General features: G+C 51.8%; 14 protein-coding genes across 14 annotated transcripts; 6 read left to right on the forward strand and 8 right to left on the reverse strand. All coding sequences in view use genetic code 12, as the record gives it.

Moving 5' to 3' along the window:
• Nucleotides 1-427: 427 nt before the first annotated feature.
• DIURU_005782 (uncharacterized protein) lies at nucleotides 428-2,197 on the forward strand (the record flags this gene model as incomplete). Its single annotated transcript, XM_034158802.1, has 1 exon — nucleotides 428-2,197. The coding sequence occupies one exon, from the start codon at nucleotides 428-430 to the stop codon at nucleotides 2,195-2,197; it is 1,770 nt and encodes a 589-aa protein (XP_034009389.1).
• A 67-nt stretch (nucleotides 2,198-2,264) lies between these two features.
• Nucleotides 2,265-3,725, reverse strand: DIURU_005783 (glycosyltransferase family 15 protein; the record flags this gene model as incomplete). The annotated part of the gene is made up of 1 exon (XM_034158803.1): nucleotides 2,265-3,725. One exon carries the CDS (start codon nucleotides 3,723-3,725, stop codon nucleotides 2,265-2,267), a length of 1,461 nt encoding a protein of 486 aa, XP_034009390.1.
• A 159-nt stretch (nucleotides 3,726-3,884) lies between these two features.
• On the reverse strand, nucleotides 3,885-4,739 carry CRC1 (carnitine:acyl carnitine antiporter; the record flags this gene model as incomplete). Its single annotated transcript, XM_034158804.1, has 1 exon — nucleotides 3,885-4,739. One exon carries the CDS (start codon nucleotides 4,737-4,739, stop codon nucleotides 3,885-3,887), a length of 855 nt encoding a protein of 284 aa, XP_034009391.1.
• Nucleotides 4,740-6,276: 1,537 nt separating this feature from the next.
• DIURU_005785 (uncharacterized protein) lies at nucleotides 6,277-9,024 on the reverse strand (the record flags this gene model as incomplete). The annotated part of the gene is made up of 1 exon (XM_034158805.1): nucleotides 6,277-9,024. The coding sequence occupies one exon, from the start codon at nucleotides 9,022-9,024 to the stop codon at nucleotides 6,277-6,279; it is 2,748 nt and encodes a 915-aa protein (XP_034009392.1).
• A 734-nt stretch (nucleotides 9,025-9,758) lies between these two features.
• DIURU_005786 (uncharacterized protein) lies at nucleotides 9,759-11,369 on the forward strand (the record flags this gene model as incomplete). Its single annotated transcript, XM_034158806.1, has 1 exon — nucleotides 9,759-11,369. The coding sequence occupies one exon, from the start codon at nucleotides 9,759-9,761 to the stop codon at nucleotides 11,367-11,369; it is 1,611 nt and encodes a 536-aa protein (XP_034009393.1).
• Nucleotides 11,370-11,805: 436 nt separating this feature from the next.
• On the forward strand, nucleotides 11,806-12,471 carry DIURU_005787 (uncharacterized protein; the record flags this gene model as incomplete). Its single annotated transcript, XM_034158807.1, has 1 exon — nucleotides 11,806-12,471. The coding sequence occupies one exon, from the start codon at nucleotides 11,806-11,808 to the stop codon at nucleotides 12,469-12,471; it is 666 nt and encodes a 221-aa protein (XP_034009394.1).
• A 256-nt stretch (nucleotides 12,472-12,727) lies between these two features.
• On the reverse strand, nucleotides 12,728-14,080 carry SER33 (phosphoglycerate dehydrogenase; the record flags this gene model as incomplete). Its single annotated transcript, XM_034158808.1, has 1 exon — nucleotides 12,728-14,080. One exon carries the CDS (start codon nucleotides 14,078-14,080, stop codon nucleotides 12,728-12,730), a length of 1,353 nt encoding a protein of 450 aa, XP_034009395.1.
• Nucleotides 14,081-15,028: 948 nt separating this feature from the next.
• DIURU_005789 (uncharacterized protein) lies at nucleotides 15,029-16,315 on the reverse strand (the record flags this gene model as incomplete). Its single annotated transcript, XM_034158809.1, has 1 exon — nucleotides 15,029-16,315. The coding sequence occupies one exon, from the start codon at nucleotides 16,313-16,315 to the stop codon at nucleotides 15,029-15,031; it is 1,287 nt and encodes a 428-aa protein (XP_034009396.1).
• A 333-nt stretch (nucleotides 16,316-16,648) lies between these two features.
• DIURU_005790 (uncharacterized protein) lies at nucleotides 16,649-16,975 on the reverse strand (the record flags this gene model as incomplete). Its single annotated transcript, XM_034158811.1, has 1 exon — nucleotides 16,649-16,975. The coding sequence occupies one exon, from the start codon at nucleotides 16,973-16,975 to the stop codon at nucleotides 16,649-16,651; it is 327 nt and encodes a 108-aa protein (XP_034009397.1).
• Nucleotides 16,976-17,615: 640 nt separating this feature from the next.
• DIURU_005791 (phosphatidylglycerol phospholipase) lies at nucleotides 17,616-18,641 on the reverse strand (the record flags this gene model as incomplete). The annotated part of the gene is made up of 1 exon (XM_034158812.1): nucleotides 17,616-18,641. One exon carries the CDS (start codon nucleotides 18,639-18,641, stop codon nucleotides 17,616-17,618), a length of 1,026 nt encoding a protein of 341 aa, XP_034009398.1.
• Nucleotides 18,642-19,745: 1,104 nt separating this feature from the next.
• KIP4 (Kip4p) lies at nucleotides 19,746-22,157 on the forward strand (the record flags this gene model as incomplete). The annotated part of the gene is made up of 1 exon (XM_034158813.1): nucleotides 19,746-22,157. One exon carries the CDS (start codon nucleotides 19,746-19,748, stop codon nucleotides 22,155-22,157), a length of 2,412 nt encoding a protein of 803 aa, XP_034009399.1.
• A 162-nt stretch (nucleotides 22,158-22,319) lies between these two features.
• On the forward strand, nucleotides 22,320-22,793 carry DIURU_005793 (uncharacterized protein; the record flags this gene model as incomplete). Its single annotated transcript, XM_034158814.1, has 1 exon — nucleotides 22,320-22,793. The coding sequence occupies one exon, from the start codon at nucleotides 22,320-22,322 to the stop codon at nucleotides 22,791-22,793; it is 474 nt and encodes a 157-aa protein (XP_034009400.1).
• A 264-nt stretch (nucleotides 22,794-23,057) lies between these two features.
• On the forward strand, nucleotides 23,058-23,828 carry DIURU_005794 (uncharacterized protein; the record flags this gene model as incomplete). The annotated part of the gene is made up of 1 exon (XM_034158815.1): nucleotides 23,058-23,828. The coding sequence occupies one exon, from the start codon at nucleotides 23,058-23,060 to the stop codon at nucleotides 23,826-23,828; it is 771 nt and encodes a 256-aa protein (XP_034009401.1).
• Nucleotides 23,829-24,109: 281 nt separating this feature from the next.
• DIURU_005795 (uncharacterized protein) lies at nucleotides 24,110-25,618 on the reverse strand (the record flags this gene model as incomplete). The annotated part of the gene is made up of 1 exon (XM_034158816.1): nucleotides 24,110-25,618. One exon carries the CDS (start codon nucleotides 25,616-25,618, stop codon nucleotides 24,110-24,112), a length of 1,509 nt encoding a protein of 502 aa, XP_034009402.1.
• Between the last annotated feature and the right edge of the window lie 247 nt (nucleotides 25,619-25,865).

Raw genomic sequence — 25,865 nt, forward strand, 5'->3', positions numbered from 1 at the left:
TCGCTCCGGCTTCCTCGCTTGGAGCTGGTTTAGCATATTACCTATGAATACATCGACATGCACGGCATCGGTGGTAGAAATAGTTTATAGACCATGACTAGGACTTGTGATGTAGATAGTACGAGAAACGATGATGAAGTTGGGTGATACCAAAAGCAACGATGGTGAGTCGTGCTAGTAGAGGTAAACAGTTTTATCGCACTCATAGCAATGAATGCTCTTCGTGAGATTTCTAGGGTAATCTGCTCAAGATGGTGTTATCGAAGTGTATTACATCGACGCCACGCTTATATAGGTGGAGTTACAATTCAATTTTGACCCCTTTTCTTGCTATATCTCCGAGCGATCGGAGATCCGCGGGGGGCCATCGCCTTGCCACCATACGCGTGACGTGCGGAGAGGCTCTAGACGCGTACCGGCCTCCGCGATGTGGTTCGCCCTGACCCAGATCCAGGCCATCCACGAAGAGACATGTGCCAAGGAAGAGCTAGATAAACGCCAGGCCCAGCTCATCAGCGCCCTCCAGTGCTTCTCTCATCTGGAGGCGCCTCCCTTACTCCCACCACCGCGCAAACGCAAACCAGCAAAGAAGAAAGCCGCCAAGGAACCGCCAAAACCAAAGCCAAAACGACCGAAGAAAGCACCGAAAGTACCGCAGACATACGGAAGACTTGCTGTCGCTCGCTACAGCACTGTCGACGATGCTAGCGGCGATAATGCTAGTGCAGTACAAAAGCATATCACTGACTACATCGAACTGGGGCTACGGTTTCAGCAACCAGCAGAAAATATCGCTGAGTTGATGGCAAAGTCGTTGGTGGATAAGCATGATTATACCCAGGCGTTAAGCCGGCTACGGCTCAAGTTCCCTCGTTTACACCCCAAATACAAACGAAGCCTCCGACTGATCACGCTGAGGATGCTTGGCGTCGACGAGCCGGCAGTACTGCAAGTGGTCACTCGGATAAACCACGACGATGATCGGTATCCCGTGGGCCAGCTATTTGCTCCCATAACCGATAGTCCCAGTCTATGGGATCAGACGTGTCTGGGGCCTCAACTTAGTGAAGAGGATATAATGTGGTTATATGATCTTGACGAAAACGACGATTCCAGTGGATCGGAGGACTCAGAATACTCAGCAGAATTCGCTGACGGCGGCGTGGTGGTGCTCACCCAGGAGGGTGATATACTGCACGTGCTGGACTCCGAAGATGAACCTGAACCATTGAAGTTTGTCAAAGACCCAGGTTTCTCTCCCTTAGTCAGTTTGCAAGTTCCACAAGCAGCCCAGGCCCCTCAAATACCCATTGAACTGCTCCCTAGTACTCATACGACACATGATCCTAGTCATCAAGTCGAGCCTTCTATTGCAACAAATACTCCCTTCCCACCGACGGTGGCATCCGATACCCCGGTTTCTAATACCCCGCACACGCCACCGAGGGATGGGAAAGCACTGTCGCTGATGAACCCATCCCTCGACTTTGTTCCCCAAATGATCATCCCTGAATCGTCAAATCTCGATCGGATAGCTGGTAGTCTTCAGAATAACCCTGAAGCCGATATTGCTTTCATTGAAACTCAAGGCACCGAGGTGGAGTCGATTTATTCTACTGCTCGAGAGCAATGGCTCCTCTCGCAAAAACCCAAGCTTGAACCCGAAGTACAGGTGCCACTGAGCAGCCCGTTGGACGCGTCGCCCGCTTTAAGCCAGTTCAAAAGTCCAACGAAGAGTCCATTCAAAGTTTACCCGTTTGGCTTTCTCCAAACCAGCACTCAACTTGGACCGGGTGAACCTCAGATAAGTCCGTTCAAAGCTACCAGTACTCAGTTGAGTCCATTCCGAGGGTTCAATAATCAAATATCTCCCACGAAGCCTCATCGCGGTATCCACCTCAGTCCCTCAAAGCTTCTTGCCACCAAGAAAGGGCCCAGCTCGGTGCACTCATCGCAAACCATCCCTCTGGGGATCTTTGTGTTCCCCTCGCTGGACCCTTCAAGTACGACAAACCCCAACGTCACCCGCATGGTTGCTCTGGGATTTAAGCCGGGTCTGTGGACGGCTAACGGCGCTCAATTTCGCTGTATCCCTCGAGCGATTGATGACGACCAAGAAGTGGTGGATTCAGAGGATGAAGCTCCCGTCATCATCGAAATCGGCCGCAATCTCGTCCAGGTGCCACTGAGCCAGTAAACCCGTCGCTACTTATGATCTATATTTATTTTACGACTAATGATAATGCACACACCACACCCTAATTTTATTGATCAATCAACTCGAAGAGGTGAGCGCCACGGTTCAAATCCTTATCGATCCGACTTTGAAGCTCACGCTCCATATCGTCCAAGTTGATCAGTAACGGCACACTGTACCCGTCCTGAGTGGCACGTTTCCACCGTTTATACATGTATGATCCTCGCTCCTCAAGGTCTTGGTGTCTCCACGTACACTTACAGTTACAACCAATGTGAGCGGGGTGGCCACTACCGTCATCGTTTATCGGACAGTGAGACATGTCCAGGTGGCGGTAGCCAATGTCACGGAAGTAGTGGATCTCGTCAACGGTGAGAAGCATGGCTAACGCCAACAGACGCACGGGAGCATCGCCCCAGCGCTCGCGCCAGAAACCACCCAGCTTGTCGATGTAGTCATAATATTTGCGGTACTTGTCGGAGGTGAATACGTCGACGCGAGCAATCTCGAAATTCGTCCAGAAGTGGCCCCAATTGTAGTCGTAGCCATTGAACCGGTCCGGGTATAGTTTGCGGTGGTGGGTGCCAGCCTGCTGGGCCACCTGATTAAGTAGCGGTTGGAACTTGGCCCAGTCCTTGGACGATGCTGCCACAAGTCGACGATGCAAAAGCTTTTGCTTCATTTGGCGTCTCACTTCATTGACGTTCCCTGAAAAGTCGTTGGGGTCCCATTTGCCCAGCGACAGGTGGAGGCGAGTATCGTCAAACATAAACATGTGCCAGAGCCGCTGATCACGGACTCGGATATCTTCTTGTTTCATGTACGATGCTACCGTGCGGTAGAGACCAGGAAGAGTGTAGAATAAGTCCTGCATCAACACGTTAAATCCGTACTTCTTTTTATGCTTAGCCATCTCTTCAAACGGATCGTACGTGATATCGCAAAAGAACTCGACGTCGGGCTCTACCCGCCAGTACCATTCAAGTTCGGCCACCGCTGGGTGCTTATAAAAGTTGTACGAGTAGTAGCGACACATTTGGTGGTACGACTTAAACGCGCCGTAAAGGATCCCGCGATCGGCCTGTTGATTAAACGCTTCAACCATCTCCTGTTCATCAACATTTTCGGGGAATTGCCAGTGTTCTTGAGGGATTAAGTGGTAAGTGATGTTAGCCGTATGAGGGCTCACTCGCTGCTTGAATTCTTCAGTGAACGGCTCATCATTCAAAAGTACCCACGGGTAATTAAACCACTGGTTGAAATGCTGTTCCAACGAGTCTATACTCCTGATGACGCCGTCGACGTCAGAATTACGGGCAAGCATCACTAGCGCCGCATTCTGGCGGGGGGCGTCGTTGGCGACAGGCACCTGGCACCCGGGGAAGAACACCAGGTCGTTGTTGGAGTCAAACAGGGTCTCGCGTATCAGCTTGGCGTGGGGCAGCGCCCGTAGACTCAAGAAATACCAGAGCCCCACGCCACATAGCAAGAGGCTTGGCACAAGCACGCGGACACTAAGCCTGGCCATGGGATGCGTGGCTGTGGGGTAAAAACGCGCGCCGCGCTGTTCTCAGCGTAGTATTGTTGAAAAATCGCGCCATCAGAGGAGGGCAGTTTTTACAGGGTTACTATAAGTATATCTATGACTATCAAAGCCGAAAAAAAAAAGAATAAATACGAAAATACTTTAGATGACCGAGTCCAAGAACTTGCGGGCGAGTTCCACCCCCAAGAAGGTGGCGGCGTTGGCCGGGAACGACCGCGCCAACGCCGGGCCGACACCGGGGAAGAACCCGGCAACACCCTTCGTCAGCATGATCTGCTTGTACGCTTGCGCCATCAGCACCTTGTTGGGCAGCGACTGTTGCAACGACTTGATGGTGTCGACGGGGAACACCACCAACCACATCGCCACCCCGGCGAACCCCCCGGCAGTGCAGATAGCTCCCAACGACAACGAGTCGCTGTCCTTCGACAGCAACTTCTCCTTGAGGTACTCGTAGGTGGCAAAGTACACCGCCAGACCGGGACCGTCACGGCACAACGTCGCCACCGTCCCCTTGTACACCGAGGTGATCCCGCCCTTCTTGTAGATTTCTTTAAGGGTCTTCAACATCAGCGAGTCCTTCGAGTCTTGCACTTGCATCACCACCTTAACCCGTTCCACGGGAGCGGCGACGACAGTGGTGGGGATGGCCGAGAAGAACCCAGCGGCGGAAGTGTCAGCAATCGAGAATTGCTCCGGCAGTCTCCCGGTAGCCAGCGACACCACGCGCTTACCCAAGTCGTAACCCCAGAACGACACCGCGAACATGGGAGTGACCCCAAGCAAAGGAGGCATGACACCACGGTAAAGCCCTAAAAGACCGTCGTTCTTCACCGTGTCCTTAACACAGGTGATGGCCAGGTTGTACATCCCCGTCTGCAACCGCACCTTGACGAGGTCGAACGGGTGGCCGGTGAGCACGGCACACACCCCGCCGAACCCGCCGGCGGCAAACGACTTGACGTTATCGATCAAAGGAGAGTCCACTTCGTCCATGGTAGTGTCTGGTGCGGGAAAGTGAAAAAAGTGTGGGGGCGAGCGCGGTGCTTTTTTTATATGCGTTTTTGGCGAGGGCGTCGGTGGGGTAAAGGTCCGCGACACGACTCTGGTGAGACAAGGTAAAATATATAGATTTTGAGTTGGGATCAGGTGGCTCGGAAATTCCCGAAGTTGGAGCGACCCCGGACACTTCCGGACCTCCATATTCACTAACAATACTATCGTTATTGAGAGAGATAGCATCTCTCCCAGGGTCTCGGTTGGTGTGTTGGTGTGGGTTATTCCTCGGATTAAGCGTCCGATAGGGTGGCCTGCATGTGACCCTCGACCGTCACCATAATGTCCCACTAACAATTACTGAACGGTGACTGACAACCACTAGTCAAAAGCAATTGACCGGATCAATTGATTAACCAATGATCTATAGAGCATTGGCTATAGCTCACTATGGCCTAGCTTTGTCTTTATCCAACCTAGGAGGCAGTTATTGACCGAACTACCACTGGTAAGCGCATAGTGCGTTATCGCATCGCTGGTCCTGCCCAATAGCAACGCCGAGGAATAGATATCAAATTGGTGACCTACAGGAAAATCTGGGGTCGTGCACTTTAGGCCATGCGATTTACCCCGGATGAGCGCTTCGGCGAAAACACGAGCTTTCGGAGATCGGAGTTGGTGAGGGGCGCAAATGGGGGCCCGTTATTGCCATAACGGCTAGTAGTAGGGGTATTATCAGTTGGTGGAGGTTACCGCTGGTCTTGTAGCTGACGGATATAGCCACTGGTCAGCCGTTTGGTGGGGGTCGAATGCCTCGGCACACAGTAATTTGAAGTACCGAGTTACTTCCTCGGCAATCGAGCCTCGGCCGATTACCTAATCCCAACACTTGCGATGAGGGTTTACCCCAATTATTAAACCAAATCGACGCGTCGTGATATCATCGCCACTGACGACGGTCACCGTTGCTAGTAACTTAGTCGTTAAACCGTGTTTTGACTTAATTTCCTTGCAAATTTCAAGGTTATCCATCTGAATGTGCCTCCCATAAGTCACTTTCAGTGGATCAGAGAATCAGGTCTTCTGAGCTTACCGTAATCTAAACTCTGGAATCGTCAATTGTCAAGAAAAATGTCACAAACGTAATCCCGAAAATTTTCTAGGGCGGCGGGTCAGATCGTCAGCTACACCGAGATCCGTGTATTATGCATCCTCTATGACAACGGTTTTCACATGGCCTGCGCCACAACTTAAACACACAACCTAAACACAAATGTCGTCAAAACAACAAAAAAGGGCAGACATACTAACTCAATCGAAGAGAATTTCCAAAACTTCGATTGGCACATCCGAATTCCGACTTTCAGTTGTTTATTTTTTCCATAAAATTTCTCGTTTCCCGAAATATCTCAACAGTTACAAAAACAAGCTTACTCCACGTTAAGACCACTTATCTTGACGTTTTGTTTAACGTAAAAGTTTCACTCCCGACGTTATTTTCACCCTTTATTTTAGAGTTACACTCTGATCTATATACTTATCCGTAGTGCTCGAGACGAGCCTTGGCGTCGGCGTCGACCAGCGCCATCACCTGGTTCCAGCCATCGCCACCAAGCACCTGGTGGTACTCAGTCAACAACTGGTGGAACTGTTGCGCGAGCTGGGGCGACGGGTCCATGTAGTTACCCATGCACGAAAAGAAGAGCCCCAAGTTCTTTCTCGCTTGCGGCAGCGACAACCCGCCAAACCCGTGGTCGGGGTTCTTGTGGATGATGTTGACCATCCCGGCAAAAGCCGATTCCTTCTCCTCGTTCTCAATGACGTACATCATGTGGGTACACCACGCGACAATGAACTCCGCTAATCTGAGGGCGACGGCGTCGGCGTAGTGGACACCTAATCTACCTAAGCAGATGGCGTAGTTTTCCAAAACGGTCAGCGACAAGTCCACTGCCTCGAGCACGGGGATCAAAAGGTCTAGTAAGTTAGCCAAGTAAGGAGCGAGCTCAGTGGGTAAGCGCAACGCCATTTCCCCAAGCAGCCACACCGCGTTCAGGTGGACGGCGCTAGTCTCCCAGTTGCGGTTGTGTACTTCTTTACCGATGCAGGTGACAACCGCTTCCAAGTGGGGCGCAATCGTCAGCAGCAACACGTGAATGGCCATGTCCCCCAAAAGGGCATAAGCCAGCTGGCGGACGTCGGCCAGGTGGTGGTCAAAGCATTCCATCACCAAGTCCATCACCGATACCGAACCGGTTTCAGGGCTAGCCGAAGCCAAGAGCTCTGCCAGGTGGTCACCAAACCCTTGGATTAAGCCATCGATCAAGTCAATCAGCGTGATCATCATATTCACTTCGGGAGGCTCAATTGACGGGTCAGTGTGGCACTGTTGTTCGGCGTGAACACACTGAGCGAGGATCTTCACTGCTCGCTGGTACACGGGCACGGCGTAGGGGGCAAACTTGTCGGCGAACGTTGCCGCCACTACCCCCATACACTCAAGCAAAGGCCAGAGATCGCCGTCGTCGTCGCTCATCAGCTGCCATTTGCCCAAAAGCGGAGTCATCAACGTCTCCATGTAGTGAGGATCCGCCACCAACGCGTCGTAGCCCATTTCCTCAACAAACGTCTGCACACAGTCGTACAACACAATCATGTTTTTACGTTGGTAGACGCCGAAACACTGGGCAAAATGGTTGAGCAACGGGCCGATAAAGGGGCGAAGTAACAGGGCATCGCAGGTTTCGATAAACGTCGCCAACGCCAGACACGCCAGCTCCTGGACTACCTTTTTGGAGTCGAGACCGCAGCGCACCACGGCTTCAAAAGCGGGACCAAAATGGCGCAGCGCCGGGTCGCTGGCGTCGCATACCCAGTCGGCATAGCGCGATATCGTCCAGCACGAAATCTGGCGCACTCTGGTCTCGCGGTCTTGTAAGCGTTCCACAAGGAAAGGGATGAGGTCACCAACGGAATCGGCGGCACACTCGGCACAGGGGGCGCTCATAGCGCCGAAGGCGAGGATCGCCGCCTCGCGCACCGGCCACTCGGGCGCTCCCAAGCGACGTTGTAATTCTGGGAGAGCCACTTCTAACACTTGACGAGGGAACTTGGTCAGAAGCGCATCGAGCGTCAGCGCCGCGCACTTACGCAACAGCCAGTTCTCCAAGTCGTCGTCGTCGTCGTCCAGGTCTGAGTCCAGATCGCTGTCGTCGTCACCGCCATCGCCGCCGGCGCGGCGCGTCTTAACGGCGTGCTCCTTCAGCCGCGCCTGACCGGGCTTAATGTCCTGGTCCCGGTCAGCGACGGCGCCGTCGTCCTTCTCGTCCTGCATCTCGATGGTGACCAATTCTTGCTCCAGATACACCATCAGCGCCAACAATACCGGCACCACTTGGTCCATGCGCGGCTGGTAGGTGAGGCGCCCTTCTTCGACACTCAACGCAAGCATCATCAAAAACTCACACGCTTGAATCGCTACTTCGTCGTCGTAGCCAGGCGCCAGCGGCGTCATTAAATGCACACAATAGTCGACGACCCCGTCCAAGTGCGGCAACATTTTATCGGGGCGCTGTTCTAAGATCAACAGGAACAGCTGGCACACCTGGCGGCGCACCTGGGGAGCGGTGTCCTGGGCGTTCAGAAACAACAGCTGGAGGTAAGGATCAAGCTGCGCGATGAGCAGCTGGGGCTTCCCGGGGATGAACTCGTTGATACAGCCGATGGCGTTGGCTCTGATCACGGGCAGAGCGTTGGTAGTAAGCGCCAACAACTGGGGCACCATCGCATCCACAGGGCGCTCGCCATGGTAGTCACGGGCGAGCTTCTGGTACAGATCCTCGCAAAGGCGTCGAAGCGCCTCCAGCGCCGCTTCCGCGGCGGCGCCGTGGCCATTATTGACGAGGTCAAAAAGCTGAGGCAACGCCTCGGGCCAACCCTCGACGCCTCGCTGGGCAAAGAGCGCCGTGATGATGTTGGCGGTGATGCGGCTGACGAGCCGGTCGTCGTCGGCGAGGCCCTGGATCACGTGCTGGGTCAAATAGGGACGGTCCCGGTTCTTGCGAAGGATGGTATTCTTCAAATGGGACCCGGCGGCGGCTCTCACTGCCAGCGCCGCCAGGCGATCCATGAGGATGTAGAATAGGTAGTTTTCGAGCTCGGGGGTGTGCTGCGCCTCGGCGAGGGCGTCGTTGGCGGCCCGGCGCTCGTCATTATTCGGCGAAAGCGTCCCGGCAAACACCCGCTGGAGCTGCTCCACACTGGCCCGATCGGGTTCCCACGCCATGGTCTCAGAGAGAGGTGCGATGCGACGGCGGCATAGATGGCGCGCCGCGCCCCAGGCGAGACACCACACAGAAGGGGGAATTTGAGTAACAGTCTGCTGAAAATACCTAAATTCTTAAAGGAAACATAAGAAAATGTGAACTCCTCATATAACTTTCAAAGATTTGAATAGAATTTCAAATCGTTTTGAGTGTGGTCAAGGCTTATTATGGCTTTTTCTCAAATTGGAAGTCTTAGCACCTTGATACGTATTCTGAAACCACCATAACGTGATTTACAAACTGCCCAAAAACGATAATAATAGGCCTAGTATTATTTAAAAGTTAACAATATGTTGAACATGGCTTTTTCTCTAGAATTAAATGGTTGGTGTCGAAGAATCTCACACACTAATTCAACTTCAACGAACCAAATCTATCTACAGGTATGTAAGCATCAAATTTTCCCACCCCAATACTTGACGTCATTGAAATCCTACGAGTATTTGTACTTTTCACTCTGAGCAATTTATCCACGGATGCGATGATCTAACCAACTAATACCACTACTTTTCCAGCCATGGGTATACTCTTAATACCACAAAGTTCTTCAGTCAAAACATTGCCCAATATTCTCCCAAACCTTCGATTACCGTCCATTCACTCTATATCCATTTGCGATGTATATACCGCACCACCACCTGCTGCCAGCCGTATCCGCGCGATGATCTCTCCAGGCGACCCCGGCACCTCCGCCATGGACCAGCCGCAAGAGATCGGCGGCGCCCGTGCCCTCATGCTGCTAACCCGCAAAGAAGACGACCTCGACGTCGAGGCAGCGGTGATGAAGCTCGTCGGCGGCACCTTGGACGCCCTGGCAAAGCGCCACGTCCCCACCATGGACTGGGACGACTATCTCGACACCAGTGGCACCGACGCTACCGCCGACACTCCCTTTGAGCCGTTTCCTAAACGGTTCCGCCACCAGCCAGTGTCCGACGACGACGACAACCTCGCTACCCTTGAAGAACTTGAGCGCCGAGAAGCGCTTGTTGACGAGGCCCTCCTCGCCGCCTCCCACACCTTGCGTGGCTCTGATGGTAGTGCCCCACTGGCGCTGTCGTCTCCCGAAACTATGGATGGAGCACCTCCGTCACCGCTACTGAATGCGGCTATCAGCGCCGCCGCCGCCGCCACCAGTCGTCACCAGCGCCACGCCGTTGAGGAATTTGACCCTGTGGACTTACACCGCCGGTTTCACCACATCACCAGCAGCGAGCTGTTGGTGGTAGAAGCGGCAGCGATGGCGTGCAACTGGTATAACCTGACTCCCGAAGGTAAGCGCCAGCCGGCGCTGCTAAATGGGCCTCGTATCCGCATTGGGCCTCGCAAGTTTACCGAACCAGAAATCGCTGCTGTTGACCATTTCATCGCTGGCTACTGCTATCTTAAGCGGATGACGCGAGAAGAAGTGTGTGAACGGATCTGGCAAAACCAGCGGAAAAAGGATAAGTTCTGGGAGCAATTGACTCGAGTATTGCCCTATCGACTGCGAGCACTGACCTACAAACATATCAAGCGCCAGTACCATGTATTTGAAGTAAGAGCGCAGTGGACTAAGGAAGATGACGACACTCTACGCCACTTAGCCCAAGTGCACGCCGGCAAGTGGTGTCGGATAGGGACACTCATGCACCGCATGCCCGAAGACTGCCGCGACCGCTGGCGCAACTACGTCAAGTGTGGCGACAACCGGCTGTCCCATAAGTGGCTGGCCGAGGAAGAGCGCCAGTTGGTGCAAATTGTCACCGACTACTTGCGTGAGGCAACCACAGCGTCGACGACACTGCCTGAAGGCGCTGATGGCGCTGATGGTGCCGAACAGAGCGCAATGTCACCACCAACACCTATCACTGGCGCCATTGTTGACGCTCCCATCAAGATCAACTGGACTTTAGTGTCTGATTTGATGGAGGGGAAGCGTAGTCGCATCCAGTGCCGTTATAAGTGGAATAAGCTCATCAAGAAGCAAGGATCAATGCGCCCTGAGGTGATGGACGTGGCTACGAAACAGTGGGTGGTGAGCCAAGTGCTCAACCAGCAGCCAGCGACGCTTGAAGACGTCGACTGGACGGCGATTACTGAGGCGTTCGCCGCGTGGCCCGAGCGTGTAGGCCAGTGGGGGTGGAAGGAGATGAAGCTGGCGGTGACGGCATTAGTGGAACCCAGTGACAGCGGTAACACCTCGCTGTCACCCTCAGTCGCGGGCGACGACCTTATGAAGGCGCTTCGACGGGCGCTGGTAGCGCTCCGACGCCTTCGAGGGACGCCCCATCTGGTGGAATACACCCTCTTCCGCGACGAGTAGCACGGGCGGCCTCAGTTTGATTTATTTGGAAACCAAATGGAGTATCAGGATACAGGCAAAGGTAGTACATAATAGAGACTAATAGATAATCATAGTAATGATGGCATTGATTCTTCAAAGGGAGTGATCTAGTGGCAAATTTTGTCCTAAATTGAATGAATTTGATGCTAAGAGAAACCACTAACTTCTTCGTAGAAGTGGTTACCAAATCGACACCAAATCAGATACTTGTTGCGGAAAATTACTAAAATAACGTTTACTCTTACTGCTAATAGCTGTCTCCCTTCTTCGTATAGCTTCGTTTAAACTGAGTGCAGTGTGACTGCTCCTTGCCTGCAGTCTACATACAGAACAATCTCCAGATCATCTCAGAACCAAACCCCCCCCTTCGTAAGTGAACGTCATCAAAGTGGCGGTGCCATAGAAAACCACCACTATGTCCTCTCAGCAACCTGGTCAGTCGGCCTTGGGGCAGTTTTTGCATCTGCTCCCATCCCCTGGGGCTCGCCGGTGTGTGATTGACTATATTGGTATGACGAGACAATTCCATTCACGTCTTGATGAAGCCAAAGTTCTGTGTGCCAATTATGTTAGTAATGTGATCGTGCCTGTTCCAGATCTCACACCGGAGGAGTTTGCTAAATACAACTCAGTGATCGTTCAATTCAACTCCTACTATAATGAAGCGAGAGATGTGGTAAGACTTCAAGTCTTAGCCCAAGAGGCTAAAAACGAACCCCTTCGAACTATGCAGATAACTGAGACTCAACAAGAATTATTATATCTTGAGTTGACTCTTTTGTCTCGTCGTCGACGGACTTTGAACTTATTGAGACCTTGTCGTCTGAGCCGCGACCAACTCAACACAATGGTGGACGTTTATTCGAAAATTTACTTTAACTACTATCATCAGCAAACGTTGTTGATGAAGCTGACGAAGTGTACGTTGTCATCAGTCTACGGTATCATTGTTGTTGGCTTGCTGATTGAGTCGATTAAACTTTTGGTGACGTCCGAAACTGGTTGGGAAAGTATCTATTTGAATCTCCTGACTGATGAGTTCATGAAAGACGATGTTGAATTACAAGGTTTGGTGATTTAACCGATTTGCAATGACACTAGCATAGGAAATATTTGAGTAATTATTTTGGTTTTGGGTCGATATTGGACAATTCACAGTGAATTAGTTGGGTAAGTAATGTATGAAATGATTTATCAGTAACGTAGTATGATTTCTTGGAAGCTCCAGGAAACATTGTAAACTAGGCTCATGATAATGTAGGGGTGTGATCCGAAGAAATCAGCTCAATCTCTCAAATTCAGTCTGTATTAGTATATATTCGTGATTTCGTCTATAATCAGTAAAGAAGGCGGGTGGCGATGCGGTACGGCGTTTGTTCCAATTGCTCGTACAACAGCTTGATGTCGGCGTGGTCGACGTCGGAGATGTCGGCCATCAAGTAGGCGACGTCGCCTTGCGAGTCCGAGAACTGCTTTTCGATGTTGTGGTTGGACAAGATGTTGTTCACCGTCTTCAACACACCGGGGACGTTCTGGTGAATGTACAACACCCGCACCGTGTTCTGCTGGTCGAGGTCGAGCGCCCGCAACAGCACTTCGGGGAAGTTGACGGCACCGTTCAGCAGCCCTTCGTTGATGTACTTGGTCAAGGCGGTGGCGACTTCGATACCGATCGCCAGCTGGGCTTCTTCGGTGGAACCACCGATGTGAGGGGTGAGGATAACGTTACGCAACGACGTCAATTCCAGCGCCCAGTCGTTCAACGAGTCGGTGAACAAGTCGGCACCGTTCTTGGCGGGCTCGTTGGGGTACACGTCCAAGGCAGCACCGGCAATCTTGCCCGCCTTCATCGCTTGCACCAAGGCGGGGATGTCGACCACAGTACCTCTCAGGGCGTTGATCACGTAAGCACCGTCCTTCATGGCGGCAAATTGAGGAGCGCTCAAAAGCTTCTTGGTTTCCAGAGTCTCGGGAACGTGGCATGACACGAAGTCAGCTCTAGTCAACAACTCGTCCAAAGTCTCCACTTGCTTCGAGTTACCCAAGGCCATGATCATGACGATATCGTAGTAGATGACGTTCATCCCCATCAGCTCAGCGAGAACCAGCAATTGCAGCCCGATGTGGCCGTAACCGATAATCCCCAAAGTCTTGCCTCTGATTTCCCAGCACTTGGCCAGGACCTTGTTCCAGGTACCAGTGTGCATTTCAATCAGACGGTCACCCAATTGACGGGCCAAAGTGATGATTTCAGCGATGACAAGTTCAGCCACCAGCCGCGAGTTGGAGAAGGGAGAGTTGAACACACACACCCCGGCCTTGGCGGCGTAGTCAAGGTCGACTTGGTTGGTACCAATGCAGAAGCAACCAATGGTGACCAAGTTCTTGGCGTGGCTCAACACCTTTTCGGTCAACTTAGTCTTGGAACGGATACCGATGGCGTGGACATCCTTAATCTTTTCGATCAACTCGTCTTCAGGGAGCGACGACTTGTAGAATTCAACTTGGTAACCCTGGTTTTGGAAGATGTTGATGGCGGTCTGGTTGACGTTTTCCAACAACAAGATCTTGATGTCGCCCGTCAGAAACGGCTTGAGCACCTTGGTGGGTTTCTGCGCGTAGTGCTGGGCCAAAAACAGCTGGGTGGGCAGCGTCAGCACCGCGTTGGTCGGCAGGCCGGAAATGCTCATGGCCCGTTGGAAAGTGGCGGCGATCTGTTGCGGCGAGCTCATACTATCTGTTTCGGCAATTGGCGATGGAGTTTTTCAGGCACGACTCCGGCTACTTATATCCAGTGCCCGCGATTTTTCCCTTGAGTCATAGCACGTGCCATACAGTGCAAACGAAGATTGTGGTAGATACATTGCCAGCGATGAGTTGTGGATTGGAGTATCTAGGGAAGTCGTCTAATCATCTTGTAAATGTGATAGTTTTATTCGTGGAGGTTTGGTGGTTCTTTTGCTACCCCAGTCTATCCAATATCCCCTTTTTTCCCCCTATTAATGAGTCAGTGCCGGGTAACTGGGCGCGAACCATGGGGTTTGATCGCGGTGAGTATTAGCTAATTTTCGGGGGCTGACTCGTCCGCGACTCATCGTTTGGTGATCATCCCATGACTGGCTTATCACTGAACTCCGAAGGTCCGAGTCGAAGTCAAGTGGCGGGGTTCGATTAGTGATTTGTGTAGTGGCTTTATGAGTGGTGTAGTTTCTTTTGTGCATTGTAGAGAGGGGGTGGTTTAAGGGAGTGAGGGGGGGGGGGAAGCTCATCGCTTTCTGATAATGTTGCTATGAAGGTATCACATCGTTCAGTGGTGAGATATCTGCTCGAATGCACTCAGACAATATTCCCCGAGTGTTTCGGTCATCATCCGGTGCTCTCATTTACGTTTTGGCCTGGATTTCATGCTGTGGATCACAGTAGCTATCCGCGATTACCGGGGCGAGATTCGGGGTAATAGTCCGCAAACTCGCCTTGACCCCCCATACAAAAAGTGTTGCGTTTTCCCACCCCAGTAACCTCATACCGATGACAACGTCTGGTTAGCGGTTTCATCATGGCGACCCTCGCCGGCGGCTACCATGAGGCTGCGCTGAACCGATGCAAGGCCCCCTGCTCGTTTCAGTGACGCTTCCCGGCTAATCGTCCATCCACTTGTCGCCAGCGCCGCCAAACTTCTGCGTGTAAATTCCGCTGATCTCCGGAAACACGTTCGAACTGGCCACGGCCACTTTAGAAACACTCAGCACTAGTTTACCCCGTAGAAGGTTCTGGTCGACGAGTGATACCACCATATTTTCGACCACAAGGGCATCGACGCCGCCCTCAGGCGCATAGGCACCCCACAGAAGTCGAAGGGCATTCTGAATGGCACCGTAGGTTAACGTCAGCGCCTGGCCCTGGATCTTCCACACCTGGCGAAGAAGATTACGGAAAAGCACCACTTCGAGCTTGCTTCGCACCAACACTAGTAGTCCCATCTGTTTCAAGTAGGCCTCATGGCGGGTGACGGCTTCAACAAACCCGGCGTAGTTTCCGGCACTGACAGCACCAGCAATGTCACGATACACGGGTAGCCACGACACTGCACCTGCCTGGCGAGTGATACCGTTAAAGTTGGGACTGCGACCAAGCATCATCCCCAACGGTACCAAATACTTAAGCACTCGCTCTCGTTCCCGAGCCAGACACCGTTCCACGCACCAGGAGAAGTGGCGGTAGGCATCAACCAAGTGATGCTTAATGAGGTAGAATTTGGCTAGGTAGAAACGGTATTGAAGTTGGTCAGCAGCGGGGAATTGCGAGAACTTGAGGTTGGCGGTGGTGATGTTGGAAAACACATTTTGACACAAAAGCGGGTTACCAATCTGGTTATAAATGAAGCACAACTTGTTTGACACGTAAAGCAACAACAGTTGTTTTGCTTCGGGGGTGTTATCCCCGAGCTGAGACCGGATATGGTTAAATACCCGAAGAAGCACCGACGCCAAAAACGTCAACCGCGGGTACACAGCGTCGGCCTCGTAATTCTTTAGTTGTTGGTCCAATTTGCGGGCCATTGGCACCACCGTGTCCACCGTAGGCGCGATTACTGACGCGATTAGCGCCCCGTTACCCAAGTTAGTGAAGGCAACACTAACATCACTTAAAAACTGAGCGTACAAGTCAAACAGCATCACCAACAGGTTAGGGTCCAACTGGGAACATAGACGAACAAAGCTAAACACCACTTGGTCAAATGCAGGCCAGCCGCCGTCGTAAAACTCCACCTGGTTCACTTGTTGTTTGAGACTGTTAAAATCCCGTGTGTCATTGTAGATGCCGACAATGAACTTATTGGTAGCTGGGTCAAGGTTAAATAGCCGTGAAAGGGTTTTGCTGTTAGGCTTGGTTCCTAGCTGGCCAAGGAACTGGGATAGCAGCATCGCCCGTGACTGGCGAGGTGAGACTGATGGTACACTTTTGGCGCTGCGCGAGTCTGAAGAATGTGGCGGCGGACCCTATAACAGTGAAATTTGAAATGGTGTTTAGAGAAATTTGGTATGTTCAAATGAAAACAGACGTGTCACATACTCACTCAGGATAATTTGGTTTAATTTACTATATAGTATTGATAGTGAAGAGCGGGGTACGCGTCGTTGAAACTCACATCGAGTGTCGCGGCATCAGTCAGCTTCGAATATAAGCTGATCGTACTTCAAATGTTTCGACTCATTAGTATATTCATTACATGGTGTTTGTCATCAAAAGAAAAGTCCTTATTCATGGAACATGTGCGGCACCTTTTGCGTTAAGTGGGCCAACTTGCAAGCAGCATCGATGTTGGTGTCTTCGGGGAGGGGGATAAGACTGTAGGCAATAATGTCGTCTTTATCCAGCGACACTTTACCCAGAACATCGTAGATTTGCCCCACTTGAGGGCTCTCATTGACACTGGCGGTGAGTAAGGTCACGGTGCCATTAGCGTTAAGAGAGGCAGTCTCCAGCAGAGGGTCGTAGGCGTCACACTTGGCAACAATTCTCACAATGTTCCCCCGGTTCTGAGGTACAAGAGTGGCATCAACACGAACGTAGGAAGCTTCCATCTTGCCACTGATAACTCTATAATGATACGCGTTCGCTAACTGATGGCGCTTCACTTACCCAGACGCGACTTGGTAGGCACACGACCCTATCTAGTTAGTCTTTATAGCTTAGTGAACCTTGAACAAATCAATCACAATGAGTGAATTTTCCGTTCTTCATGATTTCAATATCATGAGATCTTTTGAGTATTAATTTCGTTATCCCCAATTCCAAATAACTTCAAACCACTAATTTAATTGCCAAGGCTTACTTAACTCCTCTACTAGCGTCGGATAAACTTTAAACTTCAGGACTAACATCAACATGCTCTGCTTCATCACCTTGACGATGCGAGGTCTATCTGTGCTCGGGGAATGCTCAAAGTGACATGTCAACATCACGCTGGGGTCGTCCGCCTTGATTTTTGGGTAAACGAGACCCCCCACGTAATGGTTGCGAATCAAAGCAAAGCTTGCCCCCTATGCCGGTGCCAGCCTAGTTCAGCAACCAGTTGGCAACGACAGCATATATGTCACTGTTCCCGCATGGGTGGCGGCAGTGGCGGCAAATCCCTACATAGTGCATTGTGCCGAATGCAGCGTGCTTTTAGTGTGCACATGCGAGGGGGAGGTCCCGGAGAAATCATTTGATTAAAAAGAGCTACAACCAGCCCTGTCGCTGGAGCCACTGGAAAATGTACATCCCCACCTTCGACCGCTTGAGCGTATGGCGGTGATGCGGGTCCACCGGCGCCGCAAACGCCGCTGCCAGTACCTGCTGCGGCTTGTGGAAGAAATGGTCGAACCCGTAGGCGAGCCCCTTTTGCAACCAGCTGAGCTCGGCGTGAGCAATGGGCGACTTCGACCACGCCACCACCTTATCGGGATGGTCAGAAATTACCCCCCATTGGAGTTGGGCTGTTTCCGCCACCAGACGAAGGTAGTCCATTTGTCCACGCCAGTTGATCGTCCACGAGAAGAGGGACATAGAGTGCTGGCGCAAAAGCGGCACGAATCTCGCCACAAACAGCGGCGTCCACGTCAGCAAGTAGATAAGCAGCACCGCCAGTAACTTGTAGGGCCGTTTCACGTCGGCGGTGTCCAACCAGGCACTGTATTCGACAAACGGCACCAGCACCGTCCACAGGAACGAGATGTTAACCACTTCCCACGTGACATCGTTAGGGATCTGTTGAAAGTAAGGAGCCTGGTTTAAGTATTTCAAAAAGTCGAGGTGCCACACGCCTAACTGGACGTGGCGAGCCCAGAACCCCCAATCTTGGTGTAACTGGTACATCTCCTTAAACACCACTTCGAGGATCTCGGGCGGGTTACCGATCTTAATATCAAGCATGATCTTCTGGTCGCCAGCACCCTGAGCCTGGTTCTTGACGAACCACGTCAATAAGTCGTGGAACGAGATTAACGGCGCCCGCAGTTCTAAGTCCACCAACGGCTTAAGCTCGCTGAAATCAGTCTCGGGGATCTCGTAATCAGCCTCGCTACCATCCTTATGACAAAACACCCGCTTGGTATTGGGGTCGTGGCTCACCACCACCACCTTGTCCTTCAGAAGCCACACGTCGGTCTCGATCCCCGAGCACCCTGTGGCCAAACAGTGGTCGAACCCTTCAAGGGTGTTTTCGGGGTAGTTGGCTTTGAACCCACGGTGGCCAAACACTGACATTGGGGTATCTTTGAAAGGTATATGGAGTTATACGGTGGTATATCTCCCGCACCCTCGGTATCTATCGGGATACCGCCACCCCTGGCCTCACACAGCACTCCGTCAGCGCTACCACCCACGTTGCCATACACAAGACAAGAGAACGTATAGTGCTACGGACTGGTTGTGCCCGCTACAGAATAGACTGACGCCAAGTTGACAGGTTGCGAGAATGATATTGCTCCCACCCGAAAAAGGAAGGTAACAAGCAACTCAATGCAAACCGCTTTGACACCCCGCCCCTGCTGTCTCCCCTCAACTAGGTCTCCCCCTATCCCCTAACAAATTAGTGCGACGCTTGTGACAATCAATTGCAATAACATCAGTGCTGCAACTAGTGCGACTATACAGTAAACCATACGTTTTTTTTCGCTCCCGCTTTAGGTGGCAGTAATGTCGTTTGACCTCTATTGTTTTTTGAACACAAAGGAAACGCGGTCAGTTAGACGAGCACCCCGGAATGTGTCGGCGTGGCGCTACCAGCCAAACACTAAAACACGTCTATCAAAGTTTCAGCGTCAACCGTGGGTGTGGTGGCCATGATATGCTCTCTACTGCCACTACCAGTGGCACCCAGTCCCCCCTACTAAGGCGGCGCCGCTATTCGCTCACAATGGTTGCCAACTACCGCCGCGCGCGCCCCAGGCACAGCGGCGTCGGTGAAAACTCAGCACCGTTGCTCGATGCAGTGCTTCGCTGAGGCGCTCGCCGGCGCCTCCCCCTAGAGGGGCGGATCACCTAAAATCGGCAGCCCAGGCTACCCAACTTGAACGAGAAGCAAGTGTCTAAGTTAAATGGTATTTGCTCCATGCTATACCATACAAGCCTTTACTAGTCCCGGCCTCTCTGCCAGCTTCATTTTTCACTTAATTCGACCTCTTGATGACTTACTCTGGGGATGTCTTCCACTCATGCCTCCACGCAGCCCTGGCCTGCTACGCTTACGCGCAGCGCCAGTATGCGCGGCGCCCCGGGGCGCCGCGACCCCCCCGTTTAAAAACTCGCGCGCGCCTGGCTAGCTGAGCCATCCACCTTCATCATCATAACTAGGCAAATATCGAGCCCATGAGCGACGCCAGCTACGACGACGACGTGTCGCTGGACCTGAGCCTGCAGCTCACGTCGCCCTTCAACTACCTGCTGCCCACCCCTCTGGAACGGCTCCCGCTGGCGGGAAACCGGCGGGACTCGGTGGTGCCGCTGAACAATAACATCAACGTCATCTGCCGCTTCCGCCCGCTGTTGGACCAAGAACAGCTGCGGGGAGGCAAAGTGATCGTCGACACCCCGACATCAACCCTGTGCGCTCTCCAGGGACGCGATACAACCGCCAATTTCACTTTCGACCGCGTGTTTGGCGTCGACCTGGCGCAGCACGAAGTGTACCAGTTTCTGATCACCCAGACCGTCGATGACTTAATGAACGGGTATAACGGCACCGTATTGGCCTACGGGCAGACGGGGCTGGGCAAACTGTACACGATGATGGGGCTGTCGCTTTACGACGAGGACGAAAGGGGGATTATCCCGCGTATCGCCGAAGACATTTTCAACCATATTGGCCACGGACTGCTGGATATCGAGTATACCGTGGGTGTGCTGTACTTTGAGATCTACATGGAGCAAATCCGCGATCTTCTCGACGACAGTAACGGCCCCGCTCGCACCCTGCAATTACGCCGCCAACCGCTGACGGCGCTGGTGCTGGGGGTGCCTGGCGGCGACTTGGTAAACACGACGCCGACTAAGTACCATATCCACCAGGATAAGACTAATGGCATCTACGTCAAGGGCCTCAAACAGGCGTTTGTCGCCAGCTCTGAGGAAATGCTTACCGTGCTCCAAAAGGGGTTAAAGAACCGCACCCAAGGTCAAACGTTGATGAACCTGGAGTCGCTGAGATCCCATGCCATCTTCCAAATCAAATTGACCCAGAAACACGTTGCTACCGATATCACTAAGCGGTCACAACTTTTCCTTGTTGATCTCGCGGGGCTGGAAAAAGTCGATAAGACTGGCGCCGTGGGTCAAACCCTCGAAGAAGCGAAGAAGATTAACCTGTCGCTTCTGGCTTTAGGTAACGTTATCAACTCCTTAACTGACGGCAAGCTGAGTCACATTCCTTACCGTGACTCTAAGCTTACCCGGATCCTTCAAGAGTCGTTGGGTGGTAATCTGCGAACATCGCTTATCATCAACTGTCTGCCGCTGTCGCTTAACGAGCAGGAAACGTTGCTGACGTTGCGATTCGGTACTAGAGCCAAGAACATCAAGAACTCCGCCCACGTCAACACCGAAGTGCTGGCCGCCAACTTAAAGCAAAGACTTGCCCAGATGGAAAAGCTCAATCAGCAAAACCAAATCTACATTCGTCAATTGGAGCTGGAGCTTATGCTGTGGCGTCTGGGTGGCCAACCGCCGCCGCTGGTGCCCCCGCTGGCTCGTCTGAGCGTTACTCTCCCTAATAATCATTTGCATCTCAGTCACCACTCGCTGCTGGTTCCCGGACTGCTGCTACTGATGATCTATCTGCCTCTGAGAGAGTTCCAGCTGCGCCTCCCTGGTCCGCTGGGACGGCTTCTGCAAATCGGCAGTGCTCGAGACGAAATTGACCGTCGTGATAAAAAGATCAGTGAGCTTGAAGAAATGTTGCTCAGCTACCGCATGGACCGGTTGCGCAATCTGCACCTGGAGGACCTGAAGTTATTCGGTCTTGAGCTGACGCTTGCCCAGTTGAACGATAAGCTCACGGAGATGGAATTGGTCAACGTTAACTTGCGCAAACACTTGCTTATCCTGGAAAAGATCATCGAGCTGAGAGATATCAAAATTAATAAGCTTAAGTCACTGCTTAAGGACCAGCAGTTAATGATCTCTAGAGAAACGCTTGGGTTTAAGAGCAAGTTGGGTGACATCCTGCTGAAGTTGGAGTACTTGAACAAGCAAAAGGAAGAAGAGATTCTGATCATGAAGCGTAACTCGGCCGCGCTGCTGGCGGCGGTGCTGACGATGCTGCTGGCACACCTGGACCCGTCGTCTCGAGAATACCCTGACATCGAAAAGGTGCCTACCCACACTACCGTGGAAATGCTGCGGCTGGTGCGCCTGAGCAAGTCGACCACGGGAGCCCTGCTTGCCTCTAGCCGCATCAACACGACGCTGGTGACGCTGTTTGCCACTACGAAAAAAATCACTGACGACGTCGCCCCCGCTACGCAGTCGCCTAAGCTCAATTTCACTCAAGAGTACGTGCTGATCGGCGAGTTTTTAGCCGAGCTGAGACGGAGACTGAAGCTTCTTACACCCACGATCCCCCCGGCTGGCGGCGAACACGACTCGCTGGACACCCTGGGGATGTTTGACGAGCCGACACTGCCGCTGCTGAAGCTGGGACTCAATTTGCGCATTATCAAGCCGTTCCGCGGGGGGCTGGCAGCCAACCTGGTCCGCTCCTCCAAGGTGGAACTGCTTCTGTAGGCACCATAGCCTTTAATAGACAATACCCCTTCTTTACGTCGTATCCAGATCATCACAGAGTATGACTCTTCCCCGCTATTTTCTCCAGATTAGTGTAGCCATATCCATTAGGTATAATAAGGTCCTTGTGGAAGGAATTGCTCCTTCTTCAGCTTAACACAAATGTCTACACCCAAGACTTACGCTGCTTCTCGTGGACTTTCTCCACAACAAATCAACCAGGCATTAAGCCAAAAATATGCCAATGGCGGCAGACCAGTGATGGCAATGTCGGTGGTGGTAATCATAGCGCTTTTGGTGCTTTCGATCCGGTTCTTGATGATTCTGGTCAACCAGCCTACCCAGATGGCGTTAGTAGCTCCGCTAATGGTAACAACGTTTTTGATCAAAGGGTGGTGCTGGAACCGCATCTATCTCCAGCTGTCGTTTATTCCCGATTGGATTAGAGTGCTTATGGTGGGGTGTGGAGGCGCTATCACTTATTCATTGGCGGAGTGCCCCCTTACACAATTGGCCAGCTGGTGCCACTACTCCATAGGGTTTGATGCGTTGGTGATGCTTAGTGTCCACCCGATGTGGGGACACGCATTGGATGCTTATTACCTTCGCCAAGCAGTTATCTCGCGGAGTATATAGTTTAGGTATTTTAAATCAGCCTAATTACGAAACGACGACATGAGACAAAGTACTCAAACAAAACTAGTAAAATTAATCAAAACCTAACCTGACCTTTACCTCTAATTATATCCTTGATCATCGTTAGCGTTATTTCGATGACGGTGTCATTTTGATGACATAATCGGTTCCTCCTCACGCAGTCGAAGCCTGACGCGATAAGCGACGGCGCGAACTCCGTGATCCTTACCTCCAGCCGTGTCCGTCTCCCTCGCCCCATCCCCAATGGACTATTCTCACCTCCTGCGGGAAGAGCTTATAGCCAAGCTTCAAGAGGCCGACAATGTGATTATCAGTCTTGATGCCACTCTCGACGAAGCGATTCGCCACGAGGAGGAGGCGGCGAAACTAGAACAACAACTCGCGTCCGCCAACCGGGATCTCGTCACATTGAAGCGGGAACACGAAACGGCATTGGCAAAGATCTACTCGTTGACTAAAGAGAAGAACCACATGGTCGAAACCCACCAGAATGAGGTTGGCCAGCTCAATAATGAGATCCGCCAATTGCGACATCAGTTGGTGCTGGTGGAGACGATCAATGTCGACTTTGAAACCCACGATCGACTTCTTGAGGATAAGCTCACCACGGCTACCGAGTTCAATAACGAGTTGTTGGAGAAGATCGCCATGCTCGAACTGGAAGTCGAACGGGATCGCCGTCGCTTCACCGAACAACAACTCCAAATGACTGACTACCAAATCGAGACTCGCGAGCTTCGAAAGCAAGTACGTCAGTTTGAAGAGGAACGCAAGCTCTATGTGAATGAAGGGGACCCGGATATGCTGCTAGTGCTGATTGCCAGAGTGTTGGATGAAGGCCCACCGCTGCCGCAATTTGCTCAGGATGGTTTTGGCAAACTGGGACGCCGGAAGTCTATGGTTAAGAGTATATCACAAGACGTTCATGCCTATTTGAGGGGGCGAGAAGGCATGAAACCAAGCAAACTGAGCAAGCAGCTTCACGAATTCATTAAGCAAGAGTCAGTGAAGTGAAGCGTGTACAACCTCAAATTCATCAGAGAAGGAATCACCACTACCAATGACATTACTCGAGTTATCAACAACACTAACTCGAGTGCGGAAGCATAACTCCGTGCCATATAGGAGAAGCTGTCAGCGTGTCACTTGCTAAGAATCACCGTTGATGGTCGTGTATTTGACCACATCAGAGTTACTAAAGCAGTATATAAGATATAATACAAGCGTTTTATGAAACTTTGTCATTTGGATAAGACAATCTAATAACTATGTACGTGGTGTTTGTGTTTACTGGCCTACTCATAGCTGCCACCGAAGCCCACAGGCGTTTTGGAGCCCAGAGGAAGCATCGCCATAAACTTATACGCCTTACCCATTTGTTCCGGGTCAGTGAGACGACGATAAGCTCCGTAGATCACGTCTTGTACTTCGGGCTTTTCTTGGTTGCGATCAAGCAATTGTTGCACACGGTAGCCGAGGCCAAGGGTATGAAGCCAGTCACCTTGGGTCACCGCTCCGTAAACGTCACAGTGCTTTTCGCCTAACAATTTGAGCGCTCTGAAGTCGACGTCCACCGACAAATCGACGTCACCAGGCTTAGCGAAAGGCGACACAAACTTGTGTTGGTAGATACCTCTCAAGGAGTTTTCCGGAGGCAAATCAGTATCAATGCCATAGTCCATCAAGAGAACCGCACCGGTAGTAGGGGTCAAAAGTTGGACCATCTTCATGAGATACAACTCGGCATCAGTGCAAATTTCAATCCGCAGACCCACGGGGAGGTCCTTGAACCGCAGCGAGAACTTAGGGATAAGTGAACTAGGAGTCTCCTTCGGCAGCACCGTAAGATGGAACTCGGTGTCGAGCAAGGGATCATGCTTTTCGTTTTCAGCAGGCAGAGCGCTTTCAAGTTTAGGCTGAGTATTGTCGACACTAGGAGTGTGTTCAACAACAAACTCTCTCCAGCCGTCTTCAGTGCGTTCGAATGATTTAATCGGCAACGCATCAAAGAATTCGTGAGCAAACACGTAGTTCGCCACACCATCAGCATGATCGATTTCCTTTTCGGTGTTCACCCACTTGATGGGCCACCCCCACTTAGTCACCAGCAGGTCCCAATTGTTGGCATCATCATGAACCATAGCGTTATCTTCGGTACAAAGCGCCATCCATTGCTTTTGTCTAAGCACCGGCAGCGCCTCGATCATGACGATCTCTGCTTCCACGCCAACTTTGGAGGCAAACTTATAAAACAGGGTCACCAAATCGTGCATCAACGTCCCTTTCCCTGGACCAAACTCCACCAAACGAATCTTCTTCGGCAGCCCTTGTTGCTGCCACACAGTAAACAACCACATACCGATCATTTCACCAAACATCAGCGAAATTTCAGGCGAAGTAACGAAGTCACCAGTGGCAGTATCAAGAGGATCTCGCGTGGTGTAGTAACCGTATTCTGGGTGAGTTAAACACTGTCTCATAAACGCCAGTAACGAGATGGGGCCCGTCGTCTTGATCGTCTGCGCTAAAAGCTCGGGCAAGCTGGAGACATTGACGTTAGCATCACGCATGGGGAATTGAGGCATTTGACCCAAGTTTTCTCTGACGTTGGTGTCACCCTTGATCGATTGCTCGAGCCGCTTGATCTGCTCCGCCACCAGCTTTTTAGCCTCTTCATACTCTTCCTTAGTGAATTTGCCCCAATAAAGACCGTTGGCATCAACAGGGGGTCCGTCTTCACCCTTGACACCCTTAGGGATATTCTGAAGTCGTCTTGCCAGACGGGAAAACCGGCGAAGAAACATTGATTCCGGGGTAAGAGGGATGGGGACCGTTGCTGCTCCTAACCGCGCGCCATCACCACCCGCGGGCAGCTCCCATTACCAGTAAAGATTCATAGGTAGTGATAATTGGTGAAAAAGAAAAAAGTGGAATAGTTTTAAGAGAATTATATCTAGGCTAGCGGCACAAAAAAATTTCAGATCTGACCGTCCCTTTCAAAGTGAAAATCCGAATGTTTTACTATAATATGGTATCGATGCAGTGTTACTC

This window comes from Diutina rugosa (genome assembly GCF_008704595.1).
Source record: "Diutina rugosa strain CBS 613 chromosome Unknown scaffold49_size106456, whole genome shotgun sequence".
Taxonomy (NCBI): Eukaryota; Fungi; Ascomycota; class Pichiomycetes; order Serinales; family Debaryomycetaceae; genus Diutina; species Diutina rugosa.